The following is a 25,003-nucleotide window of genomic DNA, read 5'->3' as shown; positions in this document are numbered from 1 at the left end:
TAAATACTAGCCATGTCTAGATTGTGGTTATGGTCAAATACTGTACCATACTTTTAATATAGTTACTGTGTACTGTACTGTATCATGAGCATTATATTAAACAGGAGAAGGGAAATAAATTACAGGGAGAACAGATAAAACAAATGCACCAAGCCGCTTTTTTTTCTTTTTTCTTTTTCTTTTTTTTAAGTACAAGTATATTGTAGTCGGTGTTGTTAATAGTGTGAACTGTGCTGACCTGAGATGTTTGACTTTTGGTCTGATACAAGGTATTATTAGCCTCTTAATCACATGACCTTTTGTATTTGTGTGTTTTTGTGTTAGTGGTGGTGTGGACTAAGCTGTGTTTAGCTAATTATTGGTACAAAAATCTCGTATACATTTGCTGAAACATTATAGCAAAAACACCCTGCAAAGGAACATCAACTACATTCATCAAGACATGTTTACATTTTGGCAAAAACAAATACTTATTCTCCGATTAATAGCATAAGATCAAAGTGATCAAGTGACATTGTTGAATAGATTATTTACATTACATCTGCTTTTGCATTCTCTCTTTCCATGTTACAATATAAATGCTATTGAAAATCTTTTTTGTTTTTTTTTTGTTGTGTAGAAAGTTCTTAAGTATTTATTAATATGTATTAATATGTTTCAATTTCTGATTAACAATATATATGTTTGCTATATACATATATAAATATGCTTTTGGAACATGTTCCCAAATTTTTTGTTGAACTCCTCAGAGATTCACACCAACAATCATTTTCTAGTAGATCCCTCTAAAAGTGACCCAAAAAGAGAGCAAGAGAGAGAGAGATAGAAAGCTATATTAAAACAACAAAGACGACAAATTTTGTGACATAATCACCATAACCATTGAACAAAAATACAATATTTCACTTACAATGCACAGTTTTCAATCTTAAGAAAGCAGTGTGAAATTGACTATTTTGATAATTAACATATATAAATACCAGAGCTGAAAGCTCACTTGAATCTGCACTTTATTGATAATTAAAAGTGTGTCTAACTTGTTTGTGAGCTGTTGGAGAGTGACTATAATGGTTAAGTAAATTATTTCTAGAAAAGAAAATTGTATTTTTAATAACACCACAAGTAACTATTAAGACATTTTTTTAATAAACCTGTAAACATTATGTATATGTATTTGTGAAATGAATTAAACACAAAAACTGAGTGAATTTTTGGGTAATTAGAAAAAAAAAAGATTTACTTCTACACAGAGCATGCAGTGGGTCATAACTGTTCTTGGCCACACTTTGATTAAACATTAACATATTAATGCTTAGAGTATTCACCCATGCCTTAAGACTCAAAATGAATATCACTCCAGAGGACTTCAGCAATATGCGCAAGATTGGGTTTTAGGTAAATATCTGAAGTTAGCTTTCCCCTCTTCCACTATATTTAACAATGTTTATGTAGGTACAATTTCACATGTGAGGCTTTGCTACTCTTTTTTTTTTTACCTCTAGTTTTGTTTTTGTTTTTTAACAGAGCAATTTGATGATCTAAATAGTATAGAGCTACAGGAAAGGGACTTTGGAACTGGTGTATCGCTGCCCTAGGTTTGTTTTAAATTGAAATTGAAATATATAGTGTAAAAAGATCAATAAGGTTTCTCTTAAAACACTCCCATGAGCACCAGATGTTAGAAGAACTATTGAGCCTCTATGGCTTATAACAACTTTTGTGCATAATCAGTTGTTCCACATAAATTCCACCTTCTGGGCAGTACTGTTAGCAAGTATTTTGTCATTGTTCTAAATTCATTGTGTATTGACAGCTGTATATTTTGTGATTGTCAACATATTTTTCAATGTAAAAACAATACATGGTAATTTTATACCCATATATAGTATACAAGTCTAGCTTGGGATTAAGATGAATAAATAAACACATTTGAGTCAAAGAAACAGAGAAACAAAAAAGTCAAAATAAATATTCAAATCGTGGTGTCAGTTGCTACTATAATGACATAATGCTTGTATATTTATGAATTCTATTCTTTCCATCGAACACAGGCACCCATTTAATTTCACTGACTGTTTTTTTTTTGTACAAAACAAGAGACGAAGAAACAATCATTATATCATCAAGCAATTTAAAGCAAACCCATGTAACAACGATAAACAGATAAGAAACAAATTAAAGGAAAAACAATGAAGTCACTGATCACTGAAGTGATCAAGTGGGGAGAACTTTGTTTTGCCGATAGTGGCATTTTGTGGGAAGGTGGTCCAAAAACCTACCAACCAATAAACCAAACAGAGATTTTGGTTATTACATTAGAATACAACTAAGAGAATATGTTTTGGATTAATTTTCCATCTCTTCAGCAGAGTTCCACAAAATTGGGGAATGAATGTGAAAATGCACTGAATTGATTTTTGTGACACATGGTGGCCCAGCACCATCTTAATAGATTATATGTTGGATTATCCTTTAATTTGTCATGCATCTGTTAAAATAAATCTCATTTAAGTGAATAACAGGAATAATATTGTTTGTTCCCTTAGCTGTCTGACACAGTGGATAGCACCCAACAATCATAATAAACTCACTGTATTTTCTTTTAACATGCAACTCTTACTCAATCAATCTGGAATGTTTTGGTAATTTCCCCATTTTCAATGATTTTTCAAATAACAAAATCCTAAAAAAGTATATTTCAGGCCCCCGTGTCCCATATAAACATGACATTTTGATATAATTGAGACAGAAAGCCCTATTAACCTGAAACTTGCTTCAAGTACTTTGAATTAGTATCGGTAAAAGTAAATGGTCATTATAAAGTGTCAGCTTATCCATTCATATCTCATTTATATAACAGTTTGGCAATTACTGTTTAGTTTAAATCTAAAGTAATAAAAACATAAGAAACGCAAACATTTTAAATAACGGAAAGATCCACACATCCCATAATACATAAAATGTTAAACAAATACTCAGGAACAGGCACCTTATGTTTGTAATCTCTAGTGTAAGGTTTTCACGTGTAAGCCAGCAAATGTTCTTTTCCAAGTTATGACAGATCCAGTCCGTAATTTACCGATTCAGTCTAGCAATTACAAGATCACATGGATAGAAAACAAACAAGACACAAAGACAAAATTAGCAACATATTTGCTGTTTGGTCTTGCCCTCATGAATGTCCTTTTTATTAAAAACATTTTTTTTTTATCCTAATTAACGTAATAAAGCCAGTAAACAACATTAAAGAAAGAAAATACAGTTGGAAAGATCATCCGTGACCATTTGTCAATAGAGTTTACATCAGACAAGTCAGGGATGGTGATTTTTAGCTGTGAAGCACGCCTCCGTAGTCTGCTTTTCTTTTGAGTCATGTGACGCTCCAATGCATTTCGGCCAAAATTGTGCCTGGCCAGCCCTGCTTTGCGATACTGTAGGGCTGAGCTGTCATATGTCAACATGGTATTCCGTGGGTCATTGAGACCCAGAGCCAGCTCTGAAACACCCATATCGTTCTTAATATCCAGGGTGCCCAAAAGGATGTTTTCATGTGGGTCCATCTGCCCAGTAAAAGAGTAAAGTTTGTTAGATTCAAGTTTATGTAGTGTTGGGTTTATTTTTGAGACATTGGCATTGACATTAGCACAAAACTCATTTGAAATCACCTGCACATCATTTTCAGATACCTTATTTTTTTGATCAAGTCCAATTGCTGCATCATCCACAAAGATTGGTTCCCACAATGACTCATGGCCATCCATATCACGTTGTTTCATTCTTGCATACAGCGTGTCATCTCTGCCAACTACATTCCCCACCAGCCACTGCAAGCACATTCAAACAAAACAATATTGCTGTGGTTCAGTTGATGGACTGGATTAAAAAAAATTGTTACTGTTACATTTTGCAGTTTATGAAATAATTATCTTCTAGTGCAGCGGTCCCCAACCCCCGGGCCTCGGACCGGTACCGGTCTGTGAGTCGTTTGGTACCGGGCCGCGAGAGTTGAGGCTCAGGTGTGAAATGTATGGTTTTCAGGGTTTTTAATCGGTTTTCAGCGTTATTTTGTTATTGTTTTTATCGTTAACTCTGTTTTCCTGGGTCTTTTCACGTGTGTTATGAATAAATCTTCTTTTTTTCGGTACCGGTACTAGTTTTATTTTGTTGTATTTATCCGCGACACCTTAAAGGCCGGTCCGTGAAAATATTGTCGGGCATAAACCGGTCCGTGGCGCAAAAAGGTTGGGAACCGCTGTTCTAGTGTTTCCATTTCAAATTCCATGTAGACATAACCTAAATGGTTAACAGAACAGAATTCCTAAATTGCTATATAGACTGTGCACTCTTTGAAATAGGTCAAAGGATATAAATGCAGTTATTTTTCTATTTGGTTTTCTTTGGCATTTTGCCTTGAGTATTTCAGCAGTCCAGGTGCAGCCATGTTATGGTGATCATTTGCATTTTGTCAAGGCGAAAAGCCATCTGTCTCCGAGACCCTCCTCTTTTTCACGAGTCATTTTGGCTTCCAAACACGGGCTACAACAATCCTACTAAGCTGCTTTAACAGTGAATGTTGTTAATTATTATTCTGGACTCTTTAGACAATCTGAATAATCCATTTTCACTGTAAATGCGATTTCATGCATTTTCATGCATGTAGAGGTAAAACATCAGATGTGGTTTGCCTATGTATTCAAATATATGTTTCTAGTTTTTAATTGTTTATGTAAACATTTTTCTGAAAACCATACTAATTCTCAATAAGGGCCCCATTATACCTGTCCTCTTGTGGTGGCAGAGCAGCATTATACAACAACGTTGACGTCAATTTGACACCAAGTTGCAATAATTCTGTTGCAAGCCACCCTTTTGCCAATTGTGTAACCCGGGACATTGTACTACTGCTGCCAATGCTGGGTTGAAGACACAAGGATCACATTGGTTCTTATCACCATTTTATTGATGAAGGCCAGAGATTTGCAGACTATACAAAGTGAGATGTTGCAGCAGTTTGAAAAGATGAGACTTTGTGGGGAAAAAAAAAACTTAGCAATTTTTTGACTTCCAGTTTTGGCTTCTTATTATCTAAGTGCCAACACCTATCGTTCACGAGAATACTGTAGTGGGTACCTTACCTCAGGCGAGCATAAATGGATGTGGCTGTGTGAAGATGTCAACTATGTTGTGCAAAGTGACCAATGCAGTGAGTATACTGGACTCAACAAGTCCTTTCTAAATGCTCGTAGGCAGGTAGATGACCAAACTACAGGGACAAGCTAAGCTATTAGATAGTTACCTTGTTTGGATCCATTCTCATCTTTTCATTGTTGGCCATAGCTGTCTTCTCCGCTGCCTTTTTCTGACGCTGAGGGCCCCGGCCAAAGAAGATGTAGTTTACTAGGGCATACTCCAGCAAAGCCAGGAAAACAAAGACGAAGCAGCCCATCAGGTACATATCTATGGCCTTGACATATGGGATTTTGGGGAGCGTTTCTCTCAGGTGAGTGTTAATGGTAGTCATGGTCAGCACAGTGGTAATACCTTAACCACAAAAAACACAAAAAAAGATATTGAGAAATTCAGTAGTCAGATTTAAAACTGCAATTTTGCCCTTTGACCTCAAGATCAAGGTCAGAGGTCCAGTTTTCAGAAAATCTTGTCAATCTGATAACTCAAGAAAGAAGTCATACCATAGAGAAATCTACGACAAATCTTGGACAAGTCTGAGTCCCGGCCTGTGAGTCTAAGGTCAAGGTCAGAGGTATACTTCTCTGAAAATCTTATCAATGCAATAACTCATGAATGTGGCGATGTAGGATTTTCAAATTGATGCCATACGGGAATCAACTAATAATCTCAAATGAGTTCAAATCTAAGTGACCTTGAACCTCAATGACAAAGTCAGAAGTCAACTTTTCTAAAAACCTCACGAGTACAATAATTCAAGAAGGAAGGAATATTAATAACGTTGTGAAAGTAAGGCCTTCACATATAAGGTGAAGGCCTTACTGTATAATATTGGGAAGTGTAAAATTTTCTTAATAATAGTGACCAAATAAAAGGAAATAAAATTGAAAAAAGACTGAGATTGTGGAAAATAGATTTCTTGCAAATAGCAGAGCAACTCAATAATATGTACTCTTTTTTAAAAATGTCAGTAAGAGGGACAAATATAGAAATGTGTGAGGAAGCTTATGTTCTGACAGTTGTGTTCACCTATCAGAAAAATGGAAAGCTGTTGTAGAGTTTTATAGAGAAAACAAAGAATGATTTCCAGAAGCGTCCTTTGTTTCAGCAGGGTTGGATAAGTCTGTGGGAGAATGTGCACTGCTGGTTTTTTGTGGAATGCAGCTGGTGTGTTGGGTTGTCCAAGACGGACAACGGTTTGTTCAGTGACTTGCTGCGCACCATTGGCTGAAATGCCTCCAAATGCTGGCTGCTGATTCGATTGATTAGGTGACCTTGATCAGTGAAAGTAAAGGGTTTGCCCCATGATTTTAAAAATATGCTTTAGAAGAAGAACCTGAAGTGGAGTATTTTGAAATTCAAATGTCAACCTTGATCTTGTTCATTAGTGGAGAACTCCTATTGAGAAAGACAGTTTTTCCAAAGCTTTCCCAAGCAAACTGTCAGACTATGCATATCAATGTGTTGAGAATTTGCTTATTATGCACGGCACACAAACCCCTGCAAGAGTTATTACATGGCAATTTTTCCCTTTTTTTTGTAATTTTTAACACAATGTTCGCTCTTGGATGTACATGTGTTGGGCTTACATTAGCACTGTTCTATTCATATAAAGGAAATGAGAAATGGTAAGAGAAGCCAGATTCTAATGCTTATATGAGAACTTACTAAAATGGTTAAATTACAGTGCTTACGTGTCCTCCTACATATGCCTCATTCATTGAAAAAACAGCAGTACTATTTAAATTCTAGTGAACAATTGGAACAAAATTTCTAAAGTAGTGAGTAACATATAAATAAATTAGAATACATTAATTTAACAATCATTAAAATGCTGCATTTAAATTAAATTACAATAAGAACGACAACAAAAAATAACATCAAGTACTATAAAAGTGCAAACTCTGCTGAGGCAGCTCACTCATTTCATTTTAATGGAGTAGTATTGTGTTTTGTATATCAGGATTATCTTTGTTTGGCCAAGTTTGTGCACACAAACACTGCATATTCAGTGTATATTTATTTAGTTAATTTTGTTGTTGTTTTTAACGTACTTGTTGTACAGTAAAAATTGGTTAAGGGCAGCACGACGTGTGTTTACTTTGATTACACAAACATTATGTAGGAGTAGGTAATAAACAATGGGTACTACTCTGTATATAAGTGGTCATGAGTAACTTTATTATATATTACACTACAGTATATTTCTAACTAACTATGCAGTTCATTTTCTTTCTCTTGCCAATACTTTCTTTAAAGATTTAACACATTTTGGGGTAAACCTGAAAGAAAGGAAGATGTGAAATGTAAAACTGAGATCAGGGGTCAAATGGCATGACCTTACAATATTCTGTAGGGCCATGATATCCTGTCTCTCAAATGAAAATACCATGAAAATTTTTTAAGATGGCGCCGGTGAGGTCGGTGAGGTCGGCTCCCGTCACGACTGCTCCGACCACTTTTTCTTTGTCTTTGTTTGTCTTTGTTTTTTAAGTTAGTTTTCAGCGTTTCTAAATCGGCAAAATCATCACCATTGGGTACATTAGGTATGACAGTGACACTCTTGTTTCTATTGGTATACAATGTACTCACAATTCGAAGTTTTTAACTCCGGATCCGAGCTGGCCGAGTGAGATCTCGAGGGAGAACAAAGGGAAGCGGCGGCGGCCTAGAGGGAAGCGAGCCGGCGTCAGGAACAGGCTGAGAGCTCGTGCACACCGCACACCTCTGCCTAGCATCCTGTTCGCCAACGTCCAGTCACTGGAGAACAAGCTTGACGACCTCAGGGCCAGGATAAAGTTCCAGAGAGACATTCGGGACTGCAATCTCCTCTGCTTCACCGAGACATGGCTGAACCCAGCGGTGCCGGACCACGCCATCCAGCCGGCCGAGTTCTTCTCGGTTCACCGCATGGACAGGACACGGGACTCGGGGAAGTCAAGGGGAGGCGGCGTGTGTTTAATGGTGAACAACAACTGGTGCAACAGTGCGAACGTTGTTCCTCTCACACGCTCCTGCACACCAAATCTGGAACTACTGTCCATCATGTGTCGTCCTTTTTATCTACCTCGGGAATTTACATCGGTCATTGTAAGTGCCGTTTATATTCCACCACAAGCGGACACGGTCACCGCCTTATGCGAGCTGCATGAGGCACTCACACAGCACCAGACACAACACCGGGACGCTGCGCTTATTGTGACGGGGGACTTTAATAGCGCCAACCTCAAACGCGCAGCGCCGAACTTTTATCAACACATCACCTGCCCCACCAGGGGTGAAAGGACACTGGACCACTGCTACACTACGGTCAAGGACGGCTACAAGGCACAATCCCGCCCCCCGTTTGGCAAATCTGATCACGCCGCCATCTTCCTCATGCCAAAATACAAACAAAGGCTGAAACAGGAAGTTCCGGTTCAGAGGAAGGTCGCGCGCTGGACGGATCAATCGGTGGCCGCGTTACAGGACGCACTCGATGACGCAGACTGGGGCATGTTCAGAAACAGCTCCGACGATGACGTCAACGTGTTTACGGAAGCGGTTGTGGGATTCATCGGGAAACTAGCGGATGATACCGTGGAGACAAAGACTATCACAACGTTTCCCAACCAGAAGCCGTGGGTGGATAAAACCATCCGCGACGCTCTGAGATCCCGCACCGCTGCCTACAACACGGGACTCGTGACGGGGGACATGGACCCGTACAAAGCCGCGTCATATAACGTGCGGAGGGCGGTGAAAGAGGCGAAGCAGCGCTACGGGAGGAAACTAGAGTCACAACTCCAACAGAGTGACTCTAGGAGCCTGTGGCGGGGACTAAGGACAATAACGGACTATAAAGCACCAACAACCGGTATGACGAACGCGGCCGTGACTCTGGCAGACGAGCTGAACACTTTCTATGCTCGCTTCGAGGCTGCAGCTAAGGTCTCCAACAATGCTAGTGTTAGCGGCGCTAACGGCTGCAGACAGGAAGATACTGCCAGCACCGGAAACGTGCTCGTCATCTCCGAGCATGAAGTAAGGAGAGCCTTCAAGAGAGTGAACACCAGGAAAGCAGCAGGACCAGACGGCATCCCAGGTCGTATCCTAAGAGACTGCACATACCAGCTAGCTCCTGTGTTCACTGAGATATTCAACATCTCTTTATCTCAGTCGGTGATCCCCACATGCTTCAAAGAGTCCATCATTGTTCCTGTCCCGAAGAAACCCCACCCTGCTTCTCTCAATGACTATCGCCCTGTAGCCCTCACCTCAGTAGTGATGAAGTGCTTTGAACGCCTGGTCAGAGACTTCATAATTTCTTCACTACCAGACACACTGGACCCACTACAGTTCGCTTACCGTCCAAATCGTTCCACAGACGATGCCATCTCTCATTTCCTCCACACATCACTCACTCACTTGGACACTAGAAGGGGGAATTATGTTAAAATGCTCTTCATAGACTACAGCTCTGCATTTAACACCATAATTCCCTCCACACTCACCACCAAGCTGGAGCATCTGGGACTCAGCTCATCTATGTGTCAGTGGATCTCCAACTTCCTAACTGGCAGACCACAGGCAGTAAGGATGGGCGGACATGTCTCAGCCTCCACCACTCTCAGCACTGGAGCCCCCCAGGGGTGTGTTCTGAGCCCCCTGCTGTACTCTTTGTACACATATGACTGTGTGGCCACTACCAGCTCCACCACCATCATCAAGTTTGCTGACGACACCGTCGTGGTGGGCCTGATCTCTGATAACAACGAGACGGCCTACCTGAAGGAGATTAGGAATCTGGAGAACTGGTGCCAGAGGAACAACCTCCTTCTAAACGTCAGTAAGACAAAGGAGCTGATAGTGGACTTCAGCACTAAGCAGGAGAGGAACTACCAGACCCCTGTCATCAACGAGTGCCCAGTGGAGAGAGTGGACTGCTTCAAATACCTCGGAGTTCACATCACGCAGGACCTGTCATGGTCCTGTCACATCAACACCGTGGTGAAAAAGGCCCGTCAGCGTCTCTACCACCTCAGACGCTTGAGAGACTTCCAACTGCCCTCCAAGGTGCTCAGGAACTTTTACTCCTGCACCATAGAGAGCATCCTGACGGGAAACATCTTAACCTGGTTCGGGAACAGCACCATGCAGGACAGACGAGCTCTACAGAGGGTTGTGCGGTCAGCTGAGCGCACCATCCGCTCCGAGCTCCCTGACCTGCACTCAATCTACAGCAGGCGGTGCTGGACCAAGGCCAGGAAGATCGTGAAGGACCTCAGCCATCCCAACAACAGACTGTTCTCTCTGTTGAGGTCAGGAAAGCGATTCCGCTCCCTGAAGACCAACACAGAGAGACTGAGGAGGAGCTTCTTCCCGCAGGCGATACGGTCTCTCAATCACACCACCACACAGTACTGATCCACACATATAGTTCTTACACACACTGGACTTTCTGGACTTTGTTTTTGCACAACACTGGTCACTATATTCTTCATTTCCGGTTAATACTTGTACAGCTGCTGTTATTGTGTATATATTTATTTATATTTAGATTTCTTCATACATTCTTATATAGTTCTATATTGTGTATTGTGTATTTTGTTGTACAGTTATTTTATTTTCAACTTTAATTTATATATTTTATCTTATTCTTCCCAGTTAAATTTACCCTTCATTCTAATTTGTGTTGTACAGTTATTTCATTTTTAACCTTAATTTATATTTTATTCCTTCCTAGTTAAATTTACCCTTTTTAATTTTTCATATTTATTTCCCATCTTATTCATAGCCTTTTCCTTTTTTGTTTTCTTTAGGTCACGAGCAGTTGTCCAAGCATTTCACTACATATCGTACTGTGTATGACTGTGTACGTGACAAATAAAATTTGAATTTGAATTTGAAAATTAGACACTGTTCATATTTTTGCAAGTGAGGAAACCCAGTGGTTCAGGGGGTTGGGACGCTCATCTTGTAACCGGAAGGTTACCAATTCGATCCCCAGCTCTGTCTGTTTTGGTCGTTGTGTCCTTGGGCAAGACATTTCACCTACTGCCTACTGGTGTTGGCCAGAAGGGCTGATGGTGCGATATGGCAGCCTCGCTTCTGTCAGTCTGCCCCAGGGCAGCTGTGGCTACAACTGTAGCTTGCCTCCACTAGTGTGTGAATGTGAGAGTGAATCAATATTGGAATTGTAAAGCGCTTTGAGGGTTTCGAAAAGCACTATATAAATGCAATCCATTATTATTATTATTATTATTATTATTATTATTAATGCATCACATTCAAAATGAGCAGCATTATAGACTTATTTTACTTTTTTTATATATTTAATTTGATTTTTATAGCATTTAAATTGTGCTAGTCATTGCATCCAGGCTTTAAGAAACATTTTTTCAGAGCATCCCAAGAGTCCTAGCCAATTAATATAAATTAATACTGGTCAAAATAGGATTCAAACAATTTTCCCAAGCTGTTGTGATAAGAGCTTAACAATAACAACAGATTTTTGCACATAGTGATCATGTGACATAGCCCTTACAAGTCCATTTTAATGCCTGAAAGGAGGTCAGGATAAAGTAGATTCTGAATCTAGTATGGCGAAGGAGGTGGCCAAACATTTCCCAACTCTGACCTGCCTCTATTATAAAACATTAACTTTTTTCATTAAATCCCATGCATGCCTTCCCCTGGACCACTACATATAGCCCAGTCGTCAATCAGCAAAATTGCCTTGTTGACAAAAAGGAGGGGTTGGGTAGAAATATAGATTAAGCTGAATGAATGGAATTCGGTAAAAAGAAGACAGTGAACCACTGATAAACACAGAGTAGCTCGTTACAAATCTCCCAGGCAACATGGGATTTACATAATCAAGAATGACTGGAGGAAATTGCGGCTCCCCAAAAAAGAACAGACGGTTTCTGGTTTAAAAGTAGAAACAAATCAGCCTAGTCAACCATCATTATAGTTCTATGATTTAACCCTATACTTGATTAATATTTGACCCACTAACACCCACAATACTTGCAAAAGATACAGTAACAGTGTGGTTTATGTGTAAAGTTCAAAAAGTTCACAAAATCGAGGAAATAAGCAACTAGAGATAAAATGAGAAAAGATGAACAAGAGAATGTAAGATGCATGCTCTTCATTTTTGTATTTAGTACAACCAGCACACAGGTTGGGCAAGCTTTCAACTACATATTCCCCTTTTATTGGCCTATTTATTGTTTTATGAACCTTACCTAGAGCCACTCTGGCAGCAGAGGCATCGTAGTTGATCCAGAAGGAGACCCAGGAAAGGATGGTGATGAGAATAGAAGGCATGTATGTCTGTAGGATGAAGTAACCAATGTTTCTCTTCAGCTTAAAACTCAGAGACAGACGAGGGTAAGAACCTTTGGAGAAAGGAGAATAATAATTAAAAATAATGTTTAAAAAAGAGAAAATGTCACGGTCTGTGGAGAAGAAATGCTGGTGTGTGTGGTGGACCCAGGTGCGAACGCAAGTGAGTAGACGGGAGTGAACTTAAACTGAAAGCGAGCCTTTATTATGGCTGATGACATAGAGTTCAAACAAAGCAGAAATACCGTGACCAAACTAAACTATAACTAAACTGGGAAACTGATACTGTGATAAACTATAAAGACTCAGAAAACTATGACGATGACTGCAAAGACTGGCCGTGAAAACATGGAGGGTGGGAACACAGATGACGCGACACAGACTGAAAGAAACACAAAGACTAAATACACATAAGGGATGATCAAGGGAAGTGGAAACACATAAGGGGGAACAGCTGATACACATGGACCTAATGACAGGACAGGGAAAGCGAAACTACATACACTGACATTAGACACAGACTTTCAAAGTAAAACAGGAAACATGGAGATTAGACGTGACCTGAACTTAACCACACAGACATGACGCATGACAGGTAGATGCACGAACCAGGGAGACTGAGTACAGGAGGAGATGACATAAACAACTAAGAAACAAAGGGCTAAGCAGCACCCTAGAAATTAACTAGACGAAATAAGCTAGAGCATAAATGAATACAAAAGATACATAAAACTCAACACTGGGTCGCACAACCCAGGACCATGGCAGAAAAGATGTGAAATGCCAAAGATATCAGGTGTGTGGCAAAAAATATGAACACAATCATCAGTAATCAGGATCAGTTTGAACCAAGTAATTTAAATTTGTTCTTTCCAATATCACTGACTGATGAGCAACTGTTTTTTACTACCTTCCTTAAAAAAAAGGTCATGGCACACACTCAAAATAAAGCTTAAAAATCTGAAGGCTGAAACATGCTTCATTAGGAAAACAGGGGTTTGTGACCATGTTGATCACGTGGTTCTGTCAATGACAGTGGTGTTCTGTCAGGCCAGAGGAAAAATCTCTGCAATTCTTGACTAAAATTTGTTTTGTGGTATCCAGAGGATAAAGTCTAACTTTCGTGATCTTGTGACTTTTGTTCTATGAAGATGAATGAGGACAAATCCAGGTTATTCCTGTATAGCCTGTTATTTGAAATGTCAGCATATATGTGATAGAAACAAATACAAATTTGGTATACAATAAAGTCTTACTACAATTGTCCAACTACAACACATTTCTTTGAGGGTTTTTTTTTTTCAATTACAGAGTTTTTCAAATTAGCACTATAATTATGACAGTTTTATAACCAAGCTGTATCCAGTGAATGTTTGACACCAGGGGAATTCCCCCATTTCTATATTGGGTAATAAAATCCAGCACACTTCAGGTAGACACTTGGGTAAAGTTTCTTGCATACTAATAGTATACCAATACACAACAACACACATACATACACGCACAAGCAGTGTGTGCAGACAAAACAAGCTTTCATTGGTGCAGCTGCAACATTCATATTGAATTTACGTTACGCTATCATTCAGTGCAGCGGCTTTAACTAATCACCAAAAACATCACTGTCCTGCTCACAAATGCTTGTTTGCATGACAAAATCATGAATATGAAAAACTTGAACATATGAATATTTCATTATATCAGGCAGTGTTCTCTTTTGTTTGTTGTTAAAATGTCATGGTATCATCTGCCTCCGAAGACAATGATTCATTCAAAGATCTGTATGCCTGTTTGTTTTCATGATGTTTAGGATTTCTGGAAATTATTTTTTCATATATATAAGTTGAAACAGTGAAAAAAGTCAGTACTGATAAAGTATGAAACATCTAAACTATTTTATGAATATACAGAGACACTGAGAGATATAATAATGAAGTAAAATTACTAGTAATAATAGTAACAATGATAATGAATCATGATTTTTATGATGCGTTACCTGTGGAGAAGACAACATTCTTGGAAATGAGCTTATGATCCACAATGGAGAACTGGGGAAGTTCGATCTTGTCTACTCCTGTCACAGCATTATCTCCTCCTCGCCAGTAGAATTCAATGTCATCTGTAGTGTAACCATCTGCGAGACAGTACAAGCAACAAGAATCACTGATTGACAATAAGGTCTACACACTATATCTGTTCACGATCTATCCCATGTCGTTCTTGTATATTTAATTAGTAATGATTAGGTTTGCATTTGTTACCAGTTTACAGTCTTTTGACTTTAGATGCAGTCACTGGGCTTTGGTTTACTGATGAAAAATTCATGGCAGTCCGCAAGGAAAAACTCTTTTATTCATTTGAATTTTTTTTTTTTGTAAAAGCATGTGCATTTTAAATATGCTTCCTATTCCTATTTGCTTCCTTCTCCTCAAAAGGCCTGCATAGTGTATATATGGTTTGAAATGTTTCTAAGTTGTGGGTTTGTTTACCTGTTATTATTTTCTAGTCAAAACAATCGACTTTTGTGCTCTTAACACTCCTTGAACCACACATATAACAGTTCGCAATACTGCAACCTTGGAAGAATGAATGCTGGTCATTAATTTTTGTGTAACTAACATATTAATTCTGTTAGTTACACAAGTAAAGCTCAGTAGTGCAATTACTGTGTGTTAAAATCTTATTCAAAGCCATCTCAACATGAAGATACCCTTACTATTTAGATCTCTCACTACTGTGCACTTCGCAATAACTGCAATGTGGCAAAATATTTATATGTGAACTAACGGTTGTGAGTGTGAGAGGAGATGACCTGAGAGATAGCTAGGATCATAGCTAAAATGAAAACCTAGACCTTCTGTGGCTGATTACCAAGACTACGTGAAGTACCTTCTTAAGGTCTACTAGAACATGGACAATCACTACTGTGACACCACAGCAACTTTGATCACTGAGATGCTTGGCTACAAGATAAACAGCCACAAAAGGCAGTACCCTCCATCAAGATAAAGGCAGCATGGAGGAAGATTAGCCAACTATTGGTGCTGCTAATATAACAAATGGATGCATAAGAAGTAAGCTGCCCATACCTGAGGCCTTAGAAATTGTCAAGCAAAGTCTCACAGCTATGGCCAGCTGCTTGAACCTGAGAGACTGAAGCCAGGTGGCAACAAAGAGAGGGAAAGTAGTCAGAACTGAGGGGATTGTACTACCAGAAGGCAACACTACAAACAACGAAGACAGCTACAAGTACCTGCAAATTCCACAGGCAAATGGGAACCATCAAGAGGCCGCTAGGAAATCTGCAATCATCAAGTTCTTGCAGAGAGTAAGGAAAGTCCTGAGAAGAACAACATCTAGGCAATCAACACCTATGTCCTTCTAGTTGATAAAAATATCGTGCTGTGATAATAAGCTGGCCAAAAGAGGAGATAGAAGCCACTGACGGCAAGAAAAGAAACTTCCCTATTATGCAGGGATGGTTTCACCCCAAATCCAGCACCTTGAGACAGTACACTAAGTGTAAGGAAGGTGGGCTAGGACTAGTGAATGTCAGAACCAAGAATGGGACACCCAAATCCAAGATGGCCACAACTGACCGTGTGCTTAGTGAATACCTCAGGCAGAAGAAACCCAAGAAAGAAGAGGAGCAAGAGTAGGAAATATCATGGAAGGACAGGCCCCTGCACTGCATGCACCACTGACAGGTAGAAGAAGTGGCTGATATTAAGAAAACCTATCAATGGTTAGACAAAGGTGGACTGAAAGACAGCTCACAGGCACTAATGATGGCAGCACAGGAACAAGTTCTAAGCAGAAGTTCGATGGAGGCTTATCTGTCTGCTTTTTATTTTTATTTATTTACTTATTGTAATTTTTTTTTGTTAATGTGTATGTGACTTTCGGTCATTCTTCTATAACAAAAAGTTTCCAAAGAAGGAATGGTAAAATGACTTCCTCAGTACAGGTGCCAGAAAAGAAAAAAATCCTCATGGAGTGAAGTGTATAAGGAAATTATATTAGTTGAGATGACTGAAATGAAGTCAGGACTGGTCAGGGGCAGACAGAAATAATTTTAGTTTGGATGAATTTTTTAAGCGACAAAAAATCCAAAAGTACTAGCTTACTACGTGTAGAAATGGATCCTGGTGTAGAAAGTAATATTAAATAAATTCTAACAACAGCTTATCAAGCTTAAACGTGCTGCTGTTGTTTAGCCGCTGGTTCCCTCTTTCTGGTGCAAAGTGGGCCAAAAACAAACAAGAGAGACGGACTCGCGACAGAAAAGCCGATCAGCTGATCATTGATCAGTTTCATGATTGAAGTAGCAGCAGGAGAGCGAGGGAGAGGGAAGAGGCAGTCGCTCCATATATCGGTTGTTATGCTTAACGTTGGAATGCTTTACAAACATTCAGAGATGAACTTACACACTTGCTTTACTTCTCTCTGGGATCACTTTCTCTGAGATGAAATGCTGGTTTGGTAGCGACAGGTCTCGCACGCCACAGCCGCTCTATCACGTGACGCATACTGCTCTGACGTGCTACGGTTATGAGCCGAGTTACGCCATGTCGCAAGTTTTGTGAGGTGCTTTTGTGATATTTTTTATTTCTCTCCGATATCCGATCAAATTAGATTAAACAAGACTGTTGCAAATAATTAAATTTTTGCTTGATGCATAAAGTTAAAATATTAAAACTAATAAAACAAATTTTAAAACAAGACTTTTTCATTTAAATACATTTTATATGATCGATTATGCAGAAAAAATAGAATTGGGCTGAAAGGTCTATTGCTTTATTACGTATTCAGGTTGTGTATCATGTTTTTTAAAAGTAACTAATTACTTTTGAAAATAAGTAATCTGTAAAGTAACTGGATTACTTTCTTGGAGAAATAATCAGTAATTATTTACTAATTACTATTTTCAAGTAACTTGACCAACACTGATGACAGCCAATGAGTGCGAAGGATATCTTTGACTTGTAGAAGACCTGGTAGTAAATACATGAGAGGGTTACCTAGACAACAAGAGTCTTTCTGAGCCATGTGCTTATGGTGAATTGACAATATGAGGTCATAGCAGTAATTATCAATCTGTGTTGTGGACACACTCAGGGGGGAACAGAGCTACTGCATGACTGAAGTGGATGACTGAATGGGGGCATGTTAGGAAAAACAAACTGTCAACAAACAAGGACTACACACACCTCTGTACTGTAATAGCATAGATGAGTAGAAGTTTGACCCAGTGCTCTTATAACTTAGTTTTTAGTTACCTAAGAACTTTAACCCTTAGACTGACTTTGCAATTTTATTTTACTGAAGTTTTTGTGTCAAAGTGTTTAGCACATTCAGATTGTCTTAATTCCCATCCCATATGAAATTAACTGCAAGGAATATAGTAAGAGACACAAAATAAATAATTAGTTGAGAGTATATCTATTAATTACAAAATGGTGAAATAAGAAACTTGGCTTTGTAACTATTAACTGGCACAAGATTACAGAACTTAGATTAAAAAAAACAATAAGTTTTAAATAATAATAAAACACGGGGTGACGATATCTATTTTACACTAGCACAAAACCTTCTCTTATGGATTCCAATGTCAGAGAGCACCGCCAGACCAAAAGTAAATGAAATTGTTCACGATAACATCAGAGGAGATAGCAATACAATACTAAAGCTATTTAACTGGGACTCTGGCATATCTCCCTGACCAAATCTGACTCCAGGCATTTTTATCAAGCTTATGAAATAATGTCTCAGTTGATTTGTTTTAATGGGCAAAGAAGGATTTTGGAAGGAGATAAAACACTGGCTTTGATATTGCTATGGGCAGAAGATAATCAGGGATAATAAAAAAAGTGTTTTTTTATATACTTATTATAAAAGAATACCAAGTTCTAATACATATATTAAATACCACTGGCATGCAAGGTCATGATAAAGCATTATGAATCAAAACAATCATGTTATTCTTCACATCTATACTTTTTTTCTAAATATATTGTAAATAAAACTTGTAAACACATTTGGCATTTGCAAACATTTGAAATAAGAATACTTTGAAATACAGTATGCTGTGACTCCCTAAATTTTGACTGTTTATTGAAAATTATTAAAGTCACCAAGCAAGTCCTTTGGATTATTTTTTCCCCACAGTTTATCAGACGAAATGCATATCAACTTAATACATATTAATAGACATTCTGTGATGCGTAAACACATGTGTCCACATACACATTCACAAACATCACCATCACTCTCACACAAAAATCGATACTTGAAATCCATCCCCCGACAAATGCCTGCTTCACGCATAGCCCAGTGAAGCTGAGAAGGATACTCAACTCTAAATATGTCTGCAACTAACTTTGATTTTACAAAGTTCAAAGCGACTTTAATGTTATTCCTAGTAATTAAAAAATATCTTTAAAGTTTTGCAGTATACAGCAAGCTGCAGCTCACTTGGATGCCTGGACAGGGGCGGAACATCTAAAGATAAGATAAATAAATAAGCCATGCAAGCCCACGTGTGGAAACCATTCACACCCCAGAGAATGTCTGCAGTTTCCAAAATGGGCTCTGATAAGCAGTGATGGCAACAGCGAGATAGAGTGGAAGTGGCTGTCCATATGATGGGGATCACTGGTGCAGAAAATATAACTATAACTTGACAGAGATGCTGTAATGAAATGATAGTTTCATAGTGAGCACATATCGACTGAAACATCTAATGTAATGTGCCTTTTACTTTCCCCTCAGTACATGTAAAAGTTATCGAATACGTACATAGCTGTCTTAATTACTTTGTTTCATTTTATGGCTTTTAAAACAGCTTTGCTGAAATGACCAATTTTGTCGTCTTGTGTAGAGCCATACATTTTGTAAAGTTACTACACTACAAGTTTGTAAAGCTGCTACACGAAGATGCTTCTTGGCTAGTGTTCAATGTTTAACGGCTGACTGATCCTAATCTTGGTATGATTTATTGAAAAGGTTCACAGCTACTGTTGTTATGAAGTCAGTGTTGTATCTTTTGATCAAATCAGTTTTCTTTTGAAGGTAGGGCTATACAGCAGCATATAGACTGTATATTACTGTAACAGCGACACTGAGCATTATAAATAATGTATGAATGGCATTTTCAAATGCAAGAAAATCCTTCAATAATAGTCTAGGTGTGAAATTTTGTATACTAATACAAACTTTTGTACCATAGGATCTGAGTTGATCTGAATTGAAGCATGATTAATACTTTGAGATTTGTGTGCACGGTAACAGATTAATTAACTTTAACAGTTTTACATCTCGCTATGCTGATAAAGTGTCCACTGTTCCAAAACCTTATTTACTTGTTATGGAGCACTTTTGCCATAGCATGAATAAAAGCTGGTAAATCAGCGGTTTTACATTTGCCTCTAAGTCACATAAAGTTCAATTTGAAAATAGAATGGCTAATGGAGCGATACATACAGAGTAAGAAAGAAACACTTGTGGTGGAACTTTGAGAAAGGAAAAAAACACTGATGAATTTATAAAGGAGATAGATGGATGGAAACCAGTAGTCTACCCTTTTATTTTAGCACTGGGAGTCCTTTAAACCTTTTAAGTGTGCATGTGTTTTCAGAGGTTTTGTCTATTGGGTATGTTTTAGTGGCTATGATAATTACACATACATAATCTATATGATGGATGCTCACAGCCACAGTTAGTAATATCCAGCTAGTTTCTTAAGAGAAAGAAAACACTCCAACCACATTAAAAGAGAAGGATGTGCGCTTGTGGTACTAATGACTGGACATATTGTGAGGTGAGCTCATATGTACACCACTAATGCTCCACTCCTCTCCATCTTCCTCTCAGTTGTTTACCATCATTCTCTGAACTCAGACAATTTGTTCAACTGGACACTACAAAGCAGGGGGTTACATTTGCAGTAAAAATATACATGAAGTTCCCATTTAGATTTTATTATAGTATTTTTTCTTGTCTGTCCCCTTGGCATGACAAACTATATATAGATGATATGTGGCAGTTGTGTGCATTTGTGTATGCAAACAGCAACAAGGACCTGCCATGATCCACTTCTATTCGAATATCACATGAGTGGCTAACAATACTCATACTGGCTATACCCACAAAGGTATAATTCGTATAAATACCAGGTAACAAACTGGTAGATAAACTTCTTCTACATAACATGGAAGCTCCACACATATGAGCAAAGCTCAAAAGGGTATTGAAACAACAAAATGTCAAAGGACCAGGAACTGGCGGGTAAAGCAGCAAATAGATAATAGACAGTGAGACAATATGAAGCCTCTTAACAATAATGAGCACCTTGAAGCAACTGTTATTGTAATTTGGTGCTATATAAATAAAGCTCAATTGAAACGAACAAGTGCTGATGAGCCCTTTCCATTGTAGGAATAAGACCCATACCATCAACGCTTTCAATGTCAAAATAGATATTGGCTTAAATAATAAAGTGGCCACAAGAGTTGGTATGGCAGTAACATCAATACAAACAAACTTCTGAGGGCACTGATGGTTCCATCTAAAGTCCAGCACCATGAGACTCCACCAGCCATGAAAAGAAGGATGGTGAGGATTAGTGAGTGTCAGTGCCAAGATCCAGTTGTGAGAGCCAATACATATTCCTGATGTATTCAGAACATTTCTGAATACATTAGGAAGATGGGTATTGGGGATGAACTGCTATGAGAGTGCCTTAGGCAGCAGAAGATGTATAGTATGTTGACAAGATGGCGCTGGAGTGACGGCAGCCTTTCCAAGTAGCTCTGCAACACCGCACCTTTTTTGTTAACTTTAACTTTTTTAGACTAGGCTTTTCAAACTTTTTTTCACCTTCGGTGCAATAGACTCAATACTTGAAATGTGCAATTCACTTGTATTTTTATTTTTATTCCTATTTATTCTATTTATCCCCTTTGTATATTTTATTTATATTGTCTCTGTATATATATATATATATATATATATATATATATATATATATATATATATATATATATATATATATAATATTCTGTAACTCTGTAACTTCTGTCGGTGCTGTGCTTTTTTGGAAATCGAATTTCCCAGAGGAACCCACCCGAGGGATTAATAAAGTTCTATCTAATCTAATCTAATCTAGTAATGAAGAGGAGGAGTAAAATCTATGGGATACAAGCCCCTCCATGCAATGTATGCATCATCAGCAGATAAAGGAAGTGACTGAGATCAAGAAATCCTATCATTGGCCACAGAATGCAGTCCTGAAGAACAGCTTGAGAGCAGGCCCTTAACATTAGATCCATAAAGGTAGGATTCTACCAGAGAAGAATTATGAAAAGGTGCCCTGGAGACTGTTAAGCACATAGTAGCAGTGTTAAGGTTGCAAGCTGGAAAGACATACACTGAAAGGCATAACGATGTACTGAAGATATAGCACATGTCGTATACATGTGCCACATATGAATTCAAAGTACTTATGGAAGAGTTCCAAAATTTTTGAAAGAACAGAGCTTCGAACTAACCAACCAGACATGGGCGTGGCTGACATGGGGCTAATTATAACTGTGAGATCTAGCAGTTCTACAGTAACATAGGAAAGATGGAGTATGAGAACACTGAGAACTATCAGAGGCTGCTGGACCAGCTGGAGTAGAAATTGAAAGTAAAGCTGCCCAAAAGTAAAATGAGTATTGGGGGTTTAACTCGAGTATTTGCGAAAGGGGGGGGGATAAATGCAGCAATCAGTTTACTTTCTAAGCAATAACTAAATGACAACAATGACAAAAACTGACAAAACATGCATGATACATTTAAAATGTTTTCTTCCATTCTACTTCCCTTTATTACCCCTTTCCTCAAATAAATCACCCCATTTATTTATTTATTTATTTACTTACAAATGTGTGTATGTATTTATTTATTTTTATTTATACAGTTTCCACTTCAGAATATGCCTTGATGTATTTTGTAACTATTTAACTGAATACAGAAAGCTTGATTTTAATTATTTTCTTATTGGTATTTATTCTGTCAATTTATTTTTTGTTCTATAAATGTCTTTCAGAATGGATACAGAATATATCCATAACTGAAATGCAGTTATGGAGCTTTATATTCCTATCATGAACCAAGCAAACATTGTGGTACGAACAATGTGGTTTGTGTATAATAATCATGGATTACTACAACAATACTCTCACAGATACTTTTGTAGCAGGCTGCTAGATTACAAATAGCGTGTTTCATTTGAACAGTTTGTAAAGCAGCTGTGAAGCTGCATGAACCCTTAGCCATGAGTACAGAAAGTAAAGTTCCAGTCAAAATAAAATCATCTGACATGACAGTCATCGTAAAACTATGATAATCTTAATAACAGATAACTGTTACAAGAAACATATTTGCATTACTGTTTTGTGTTAAAATCCATGTATTGTGTGATCCTGATGTTCTTTAAACCTTCATGCTATAATTCCCTTCATACATTAACACCAGATTTATGCCTTTCAGGGTGTAATGCACTTTAGCAGCATTGCAGGCATTCAGATGTATTTATCATTATTCACCATTAGTTCTTATTAAAGCTAAATTTCAACCACTTTTGTTTGGAGGTAAATTAAATTTCTTTGTGAATGAGTGGCACAGTCACTCATTTTACTTTAACTTTACTATTAAAGTACAAAGGAAGAACACGGGCTAAAAGGGACAAATTTAAATTGCTAGACATAAACCTAGAATTTTAAACTGTTAAACTGAGTCGACATATTAATTCAACTCTGATAAGAAAACACATTAATAAAAAAAAAAGAACACATTATGGTCATTAATGAATCAATTACTTACAACTTTCTATCTCAAGTGTGCAGTTTTGCTCATCCAGTGGATACCTTCTCAGGTCCATCATACAAGCAGCAGTGGTAGTTATCCTGAAAAGAAATCACAGCAAAATTAGAGAGCAAACTCTATTTTTTAACAGGGTAACTACAGCAGGGACTAGACAAAGATATATAATATAGATGCTGTTAGTTGTGAGAATCAACTTTTTGTTTTGTTTTGTTTTTCTTTTAATTGCCTCATTTTATTTACTTTTAATTTATTTTCTAAACAGTTTTGATGACCATTTGCTAGCTGCATGGCACTGAGTAACTGAACAAAATCCAAATCTTGTAAAAATAAAATAATACATAAATAAATAACCCTAAATTATTATTATTATTTTTTTTTTTAAGACTGGAACGGTGGTAGTGGTGGGAACTCCACTGGGCATTATAGGTGAATAGCTAATCCTTATGTCCCAATTCTAGCTTTGTTTGGATAATCCTGTGGGTTCTCTGTTAGGTTTCACCTGGGATATGAATCACTGTGGGGTTTATTCTCTGTGAGACAGTGGTGACAGCAGCAGAAGAGAGAGATATACTGTAAAAGTCAAAATGAATGTAATAATGCCTTAAAATGCCATATGGGATCAAATTAACCTTATTGAAAACTTTGACTTTGTAGGTCAGTATTATTGTGTGAATAAAATGATGATGATGTTAGTGTAACTGGAATCAGCACAATAAATAAAAAATTTCAGACTGAAAGATCAATATTATACTTTCATTTGTTTACTTATAGCAGTTACAAAAAATGTCATATAACTTAAATAAGTATGATGTTACGTTAGTGTCAGAGTTTTATTTAAGTGTGCACTCGTCTTGTCAGACATCACCTTTTCATGAACATTACTGTTTATTGTGAGATGCTGCACAGACAAACAAAAATGACATAAATTGTACAAAGCTATTCTTTTAATAATTAAAAGAAGAATCTAAGTTCCTTTGAATATTAAACAAGGAAATATCTTTATTATAGCATTATTACAGCATGGTACTGATGGGTTAACACTCCTAACATACAGCTATATAAAAACCTCAAATATCTGAGTTGTTCAGTTAATACATTCCATTAAAAAAGTACTTTAAATGACATTTTCACATAATTTCCTGTTTCCAAGCTTAAATGGGACTTGGCTTTCAAATATAGCACCTGATGTGCCACAAGTGAACACTTCATGACTCCATGGAGCATGCGAACATCAATAAAATGATAGATTATTATCTTCATGGGAAATGGTAAAGATAGATAAAACAGCTTGGGGGGAAAAGAGAAATGTTAGATTACTGCCCCCCAAGGCTTAACTTATCCTTTCCCTTTAGCATAATAATTCAAATGTGAAAATATGTCATGACTTCAAATGAGGGATGAGAGGCAATCTAAATAGAATCTTGGTGTTTTTTTTCTTTGTTTGTTTTGTTTAACATTTTTTATTAGATGGTATTTCTATGTTTCATGTTTTACACTCGAGGAATTGATCTCAGCAATATGTCAAGACCCTCTTTGACCACATAACTCTGACTCTTTTGATGTGAACCACAATCAGGAGCATATAGAGCTTTATAGTTCCACTACACATACTATTCTG

General features: G+C 37.7%; 1 protein-coding gene across 1 annotated transcript in view; it reads right to left on the bottom strand.

Moving 5' to 3' along the window:
- Positions 1–1,199: 1,199 nt before the first annotated feature.
- gabrb2b (gamma-aminobutyric acid type A receptor subunit beta2b) overlaps positions 1,200–25,003 on the bottom strand; it is a 64,151-nt gene continuing 40,347 nt past the window's right edge. The window contains exons 5-10 of the mRNA XM_026182501.1: positions 23,383–23,465; positions 14,513–14,650; positions 12,420–12,572; positions 5,297–5,541; positions 3,687–3,824; positions 1,200–3,560 (exon numbers count right to left, since the gene is read on the bottom strand). Of these exons, the coding sequence (XP_026038286.1) occupies positions 3,213–3,560; positions 3,687–3,824; positions 5,297–5,541; positions 12,420–12,572; positions 14,513–14,650; positions 23,383–23,465 (1,105 nt within the window). The 3' untranslated portion in view covers positions 1,200–3,212. The remainder of the gene's footprint in view (positions 3,561–3,686; positions 3,825–5,296; positions 5,542–12,419; positions 12,573–14,512; positions 14,651–23,382; positions 23,466–25,003) is intronic.

Source organism: Astatotilapia calliptera, chromosome 10, assembly GCF_900246225.1.
Source record: "Astatotilapia calliptera chromosome 10, fAstCal1.2, whole genome shotgun sequence".
NCBI lineage: Eukaryota > Metazoa > Chordata > Actinopteri > Cichliformes > Cichlidae > Astatotilapia > Astatotilapia calliptera.
The sequence above is the reverse complement of the archived record's forward strand: the minus strand, read 5'-3'. Positions and strand labels throughout refer to the sequence as shown.